General features: G+C 45.8%; 1 protein-coding gene across 1 annotated transcript in view; it reads right to left on the bottom strand.

Annotated features, from left to right (window-relative positions):
- Positions 1–2,805: 2,805 nt before the first annotated feature.
- LOC144723929 (NADH dehydrogenase [ubiquinone] 1 alpha subcomplex subunit 10, mitochondrial-like) overlaps positions 2,806–7,697 on the bottom strand; it is a 72,587-nt gene continuing 67,695 nt past the window's right edge. Inside the window, exons 6-10 of the mRNA XM_078602703.1 lie at positions 7,478–7,557; positions 7,184–7,238; positions 6,310–6,395; positions 5,017–5,125; positions 2,806–3,945 (exon numbers count right to left, since the gene is read on the bottom strand). Coding sequence (XP_078458829.1) covers positions 3,877–3,945; positions 5,017–5,125; positions 6,310–6,395; positions 7,184–7,238; positions 7,478–7,557 — 399 coding nt within the window. The 3' untranslated portion in view covers positions 2,806–3,876. The remainder of the gene's footprint in view (positions 3,946–5,016; positions 5,126–6,309; positions 6,396–7,183; positions 7,239–7,477; positions 7,558–7,697) is intronic.

Here is a 7,697-nt window from a genome sequence, read left to right as displayed (position 1 = left end):
GCCCTTATCGGGATTAAACTTTCACGGTTTCCGGCGACCAGGGAATTGGACGACCTCCCCCGACGCTACTTTGCACCGCGGCGCTGCGACCGGCCTTAAGGTTGCAAGGTCGCAGCGAGGGGCCACTCGGCCACCGCGGGGGAAACGCATCTCACACACCCCACACACGCAAGTATCGACGGGGCAGGCAGAGGGAATAAGCATTGTGATGGAGGAGCATCATTAGAAAACACGCAGGCACCATTGTTAGGGGAGTTAAAGGATAAGGCTGTTAGTATGAGTAATCGGGAGAGCGGGGTCACGCGGGGAGCCGTGCACAAATTCCCACGGCGCACCTTTGTGACGGACGCCGCCGCATAAACTGCGATAATGGGGGGGGGCCTGCGTGAGAAAGGGATTGATTGGAATTTGCGCCGCGCAGGTTGAGCATTAATTAGCATATCAAAAGCGGATTGATTGGAATTTGCGCCGCGCAGGTTGAGCATTAAGTAGCATATCAAAAGCGCCCGGAACGGCGGTGCGCATGCGAGAGGGTCGCGAGCCTATTGTCCAGAGTCGCATTCCCTTTGAGGTAGGGAGGATAAATGGGGAGCGCAAAGGGGAAATCGCTCTCTTGCTCCGAGAAGCCAACGTCCAGAACTGCCCCAGCTCTGCCCTCCGGACGTCCATGCGACGTGTCGAGGCAAGCAGCGAGGAAAACCCACGGAACGTCGAGTGCCTCAAACCGTGAGTAAGGAGGTAAAAGTGTTTCGTGAACGATAAATAGGGAATAGGTTCCGGGTTAGTAGAGTAGGCAGCCTCGTCGATTCATACTGACTCAACAACCAGTCCCACGTAGCAGACAATAAATCATTAATAGCTGATCGTGGCCTCGTGTGATCTCGTGTTATAAGTGTGAACGCGTGTGGTACTGTGTATGCGTAAGCTCGCGGCGTGCGTAATCAGCGTACCCCAGGTGCGCGATCATAACGTGAGCGGCGAGCGCGGCGCAGAGCGGCGCAAGAGTGGGTATCGCGTGTGGAGCTGTATGTGTGTGTGCGCGCACGTTCACGACGTGTATAATACAGGTGCGCGATCCTAGCGTGAGTGGTCAGGGTTGAGTGAGTGCCGCGCAGAGCTGTGTGTGGGTGTGCGCGTACGTAATTAACCATGCCTACTACGCGGACCCGCGGGGGAGGGGAATCCTGGAGCGACGGCTCTCACCCCATGGGTGAAGAACGCAGCAGCGGTTCGCCTAGCAGCGAGGGGGCGAGTAATGAGGTTAACCCGGCCGTTAGGGGTACCGAGGGAGGGATCTCGGGGGCTAGCGACCCTCACAAGGACATCGCACTGTGAAGAATCTACGTGTTGTGTTTTTGCTGCATGTGTAAGGCGAATGCAAATTTGTGGCGATTGTGTGTGCGTTACTAGGGGCAACCCATGTGAGCAGTGCAAAGTGTAATTAAATAAATGCTCATAAGACGAATTTGTGGGACTTACGTCTTATCTAAAAGCATATAATACAAAATGTGCAACTTACCTTGGGCGATGGCGCGTGTGGATTTCTGGGGGTAACCTCGTGGGCGCTGTGCGCAAGTGCAGCTGGCTGCGTTGTGACCCAGCGCACGGCGAAGATAAATAAATAAAATACAAACTAACCAAATAATGAAATTTATCTCGCCAAAAAAACGCGAATTTAACTAATTTCTAGGTGACGGACGTGAAAAATGAATAGCCGATTCCCACCGCGGGGCTTCTGGCGTGCTGGCTGGCAAGTTTTTTTCGACAAAGCCCACCGAGAGCCAAATCCCTCGCAAGCGCGCGCGTGCAGACTTTTATATATAAAAGAAAAAAAATAACGGTATGCATAATACAGTGAAACTGCTCTCATCTTCATTATTTGTGACCTACCAATGTCTGCAGCCAGGATATATCGATAACAATCCTATTACCTGCAGATATTTAACAGATGAGATGCGTTGCACCGTTAATGCCTCCTATTTGATACTTCTCTTGTCCGTATGCATCTGTGCAGATAGGTTTTTTTTGTGGTTAAGCCATAGTCCACACATACCGCTCGTATCAATGCGAATAAGTGGAGCGGCGACCCACTGTAGAACATTGGTATCAACGCTTGTTACAATATGAACAGCGCATTGAAAACGCGTGCTATTTTATTTACTGTTTACAAAGTGTGTTTACAAATCCACACTGAGAAACACGATTGACAGAGCGGTATAAATTATACTAGTAGGAACCACCTGGTTCCACCAGCCCACAGGGGATTGTGTCCGTCCGTCGTGCATCCAAAAATGGGAGGGGTGGGGCTGGGTGGAGAGGGTGGGGAGGGGCTGGGTGGGGAGGGTGGGGCTGGGTGGGGAGGGGCTGGTCACCCCGTGGTGCCCTTATAAAACTCAACGTTTAACCTACTCACGCCGGCTTGTGCCCACCCTCACAGTCGGCCATATTTGCGGAATACACCACGCCGCCGTTGACCGACCAACCCAACGTTCCTTCCAGCTCCCTCCGCAGGAATGTGTTTTTTTCGATAGTGTATTTAAATAGAGGTACTGCAGGTAAGTAGTTTTCAGTTTTAAGGGCATAGTTTAATAAGACAACACTTGCCATCATCCTTCAAACCCATTGGTATAATGTAAACTCAAGTTTTTATTTACATTATATGTTTATGCAAGAGCTTATGGGACCACGGAGTCCCGCCATAAGGATCATATGTAGAATTATGAATTGTAAAAATTCTGTATTGAAAGAGCTTGCCGTTATAAATTTAGAAACTCCAAAACAGGCTTTAAATGAAAACAACACACATTTACAACTGAGATTAACCTTTATTAAACGCAGATTGATCAGTATTCAGCAGCAGCCACTTCATGTGGATGAAGAGAGCATCCATAGATAGCAGAGTGCCCAATGACTACAACATCTGTGCTGCTTGACTATGGGTTCTGCAACTTACGAGTGGTGTTTCCTATCTTACACATCACGCGTGCATCGTATACCAACAACTCTGGTTACGCTCGTTTATCCAACAAAGCCACACCGAGTCTCAATACTCTTTTTCAGGAGAGTCTTGCCACGTTTTTTTCCATCGGGACAAAGTTGCTGTGTAATCCTAATGTAGTAATTTGCATTTAAATAGTGTTTTTTCTTTGGGATAAAACTGGAAATCCCAGAGGAAACCCATGCAGAACAGAGGGAGATCATACAAACCCCACACAGGAGCCCGATTCAGAAATCGAAACTAGGTCCTTCTTGCTTTGAGGCACTGCGCCACCCTGCAGACTATTGTAACATACTCGAGGCTACCAGTTGGCCAGCGCGGTTGGTAACCAGTATGCAAGGCATTGCTTGAAACAGGTTTGCATCTTCATTGTATGGTACTCTTGTTTCAGCAGTCCGACACAATTAAAAAATAATTTGTTTTTAACCAACTTCATTTAGGAGTCACAGGTTTTATTTAGCATTTTGGCGAAAACGTTCAATATAATTTACGTGCATATCTGAGAATGGGAGTAAAATCAAGGCAACTTTAATATTTAGAATATTGAGTCACTATGATAAGTCAAACATAATTCATATTAGAGGATATTAACATGTAGGTTTGTACCTAATTGCTGAATTTGGTTAAGAGAATCTGTTCTTTCAACTTATCAGTGAGTTGAAACAACAATGACTGCTGCATAAAACATTTGACAATTTACTTGCTTGGTTGTATTGACAAAAATGTGGTCTGATCACGTGGCCTAATCAATAAAATAAAAGTATAATTTGGAACAGCGTTTCTTTAAGGGGCAATTAAACTTCAAGGAAATGGGCATATCTTTAAAGGTTATACTTTAACTTTGAAGCAAGTGTTGATGAAATTGTGTAGTTTTTATTTTACTTCAACCAGATCAACTTGTCACCCACATCTGCATTGTATCCAGGTGAGTATTTCCGCCCAGGCAGCTGAAAAACAAAAGTGTCACCATTTACGTTAAAATTTGTATTCATCACTCGAATCAAGCTTGCAAGTTCACATCCTGGTTTAGAGATTGATTTAGCCCACAATCCCTCGGGGTTCAATAAACCGAGTACGAATTTGAGGGGAAGTCAATCGTGGTTGTCTGATGGACTCTCCCCAGGAATGTGAATTCCGTAAGCAGGGAATGATGCTAATTTGAGCAGGAGATTACTTGAAAATTGTTGTTACAGATTCTTCACACTGTGAGGGTATTTTCTCTAGGCTAGTGTGTTCGTTGAGACCAGCTCTTCAGGGGCTCATGATGAATGGTGAACCAAGTCTTTAGGCATAAACTAAGTCTTTCTGCACTGTCACGCATGATGCAACATGTAATAACCGGAAAATTATGTATTTGGTGAAAAAATAATAACACCAATTTTGAGTATAAACTCGTGTTAATATGGAGGCCACCTCATCCATGTCCCAGCATGGCTTGGTGTCACTATCCTTAAAGGTGCTTGGTCTCAAGATGCTTGCGATGGCTCAGGCAAGGAAGGTACATCAGTCTGGTTAGTGATGTTTAACCTTGTTATTCTTATGCTAATTTACTAATTTCTGTAATTCTAAGTTCCCTAAAATGTGAATATCCATTTTTGTTATTCGATTCTCTGGTCTATGCATATGAATGATCAAATATTTAAAAGTTCCTTCTAAAGTTAACAAAAGGAATAGTAATTTGAACTCAAAACTAATAGATTTGATCTGATAAAAACTAACACATTTAGAGTAATGTATGACACTTAGTGTAGGCGATAAATGAACAAGTTACAGAACAACACTTCCTAAACTATTTCATTGTCGCCGTAGCTAAGCCCCTTCTTCTCTAATTGTCACTTGTAAAGGCATTGAAATAAATGGTGCGATACCAATTCAGTCACAGATGGGTAACGAAAAACAATAATTTTGTCTTGAAGGAGCAATCAAGACCAATGTACACATACTGCAGTGAGAAATATAGAGCTATACACGAGTCAATGCGTTGGTGTGGTGAAGGTGAGTGGTGGTTGGTAGCTCACATTACGGTAGGAGTAATAGATTTCTTCAACTTCGTAAGGCCCGACGGTGGCTTCTGGGACGAACATTGATGTGACGGTCAGGTTGGCCACTTTCATCTTATCAGACATGCTGGGGGTAGAGGGTGAAGAGTGGAGGTATGTGTAGGAGGGAGAGAATCAATGCACATTTAGAAATAATTTGGCCAATACAGGTTAATGACCAATACCAGTTACATTTGTAGTGACTGTGAATGTCACTGTATGGTGCCGGGCTTACGAAGCCAAGGTGGATGTGTTGGCATTATGTGTAGCCTGCTTACTGGGCGTAGTACCAGCCCTAGCGGGGCTTGGGTGAGCGCTGGTCAGCACCACGTACAGTGTGCGGTGCGGGCTCCCGGTGAGGGAGCGAGAGGGAGTGTCAGCCAGCCAGGGTTACGTCGGGGCATGATACGCTGGTTGACCTGCCGACACGTGACCGGATGATATTGTGGAGGGGAGCCACCGGTGGACGGGGGCCGCTGGGCGGTCACGTGGTATAAAAGAGCTCTCGGGAGCGTTCGAGGCCTGCCAGGCCGATATAACGGTGGCCCCGTGAGGGGCTCGGGGTTCTTCGTGTTGCTGGAGAAGAAGATCCACGTCGGGTAAAAGAAGCCTCTAGCCATGCAGTCCGGGACCCAGCTTGTGGTCCGGGCCAGGATAGCGAACCGTGTCTAGTTCTGCCGTAGCGTGGCTAGATGGGCATTCAACACCCAAGTGTAGGTTGTGTTATGTTATGTTGAGTTGGTGAAATAAATAGTGTTGCTCCCAAGACAACGTCTGCGACTCAGTTGGACTCACTACACATTGTATATTTTAAATTAGCTATAGCACCAGGAGGAAAGATATTCAGAACATTGGGGAGAACATACAAACTCCACAAAGAAAGACACCAGTCGAAGATTGAACCCAGGCTCTTCTGGCTGTGAGCCACACGTGTTACCATTGTGCCACACAAACAAAAATCCCCCAAGTGCTGTTAGCGAGCACCTATGAAGGCCGGAACAGTACACGAGGGGGTGGGTGGCCAGCGCTACGCCCGACCGCCTTTGTCTCCCTAGTGGCTAATGTTAACACACCACACCAGGTAATCTTTTGAGGCTGAGTCGACCTAGGGGAGGCCCAGGACCGGTTCAGATAATCGTCACTGGTGTTTGCCATGAGCGGGAATCGAACCCGGGTCGCTAGGTTCGTAGTGCAGCGCGCTAACCGCTACACTACCGCTCCCCACCACACTGCCACCCTATCACAAGCAGCATTCAGCAAGAGACCACTTACAAGTCACGAATGTGGTACAAGGTCACGTTATCCTGCAGCTTCCATGGATCCTTTTCCCAATTCAAGCTGATGATGTCGTCGTACACCTGTAATGCACGTACACGCAGACACGTACACACGTGTATGCGCTACAAGAGCACTCTCTGTTGCCAATGCTTTATCTACTTTTCTGCAACTGTCCATGATTCCAGGTACTAGGTGGAGATGCTGCACGTGGCCAGTAATCTGTGGAAGTGAGAGTTGGTGCATCACACGCACATTTGTGCAACTTCTGGCTTTCCAGGATATGGCAGTACAGCAAGTGTATTAATTTCCATCTCTATTCCATCTGTATGGGGATTGAGTGTCACCACCCTCGCATGTATGGGTTTTGTTACGGGTACTTTGATTTACTCCCACACGTGTAAACAGTGCGCTTTAAACATTCTCCAGTATGTTTAGAAGCAATTTGCAAGCATGATGCTATATTTAAATAAAATGTATTATCGTATCACAATAATAATTATCGTTATCTAATTACAAAGATCTCCGAGTTCACCACTTATAATTATGCCTTTCTATACCAAAAAATGAAGAAACATGAACCCATAGATTTACAGTACGGTCCCACAAAACGTTCAAAGAAGCAGGAAGTCCTGGAGTTTGGTGCACCTGGTTTAGTCAGATTATAAACAGGAGGAACCACAACACAAAATAATTTCGAAAATCAGCGAGTAGTTAATCAGATGAAACCTAGTAAAGCATTCTCTCAGATGACCTTTTGACCTTGAGCCTATGTGGTAATTATTCAAGTTCAAAACTTCCATGGATTTTTTTTTGTAAACGAGTCCACAAACAAGAACTGGATGTTTTAAGTGTGAATTATAAAAGCTACCCGCTCAGTATCTTCTGCGATTTTCCAGTTGTACTCCAAGACCTCTGACACTTTTCTGCAAAGACAGACACACATGCTAGCTGACATCCTCGCTCCCAAACTCCGTGCAAAGGACACAATGTACTGGGAACAGACAAGTTTCACTCTATACCGTATATAAATGTAATGTCTTCAAGCGCAATTCTACTTGCAACATTACTATAGTCTGTCATATGTCCGACTGTCAGTGGTGTGAACATGCACACATTTCTCAAGGAAGCTTGTGCATGTGGTGCAATAAAATACTTATGTTACCTGGCTTCTGGCAGGAACTTCTGCTTGTAGCAGGCATCAATGTCGGTCAAGTAGGCAGGGGAGATGTTCTGCTCCATTGGCTGTAAGCAAATGCCAGGACCGCACATACATTATGCCTTTCCACAACAAAACCCCACCATATTGTGATGGAACATTAAACGTCCCAAATACTCGCTTTAAGGGATTTATTTAGGCGATGTAACAAGTGTATAATGTATAA

The sequence above is a fragment of the Lampetra planeri genome, chromosome 19 (assembly GCF_965212315.1).
Source record: "Lampetra planeri chromosome 19, kcLamPlan1.2.h2, whole genome shotgun sequence".
Classification (NCBI taxonomy): Eukaryota; Metazoa; Chordata; class Hyperoartia; order Petromyzontiformes; family Petromyzontidae; genus Lampetra; species Lampetra planeri.
Note: the sequence above shows the minus strand (reverse complement) of the source record. Positions and strands in the feature narration are given on the sequence as shown.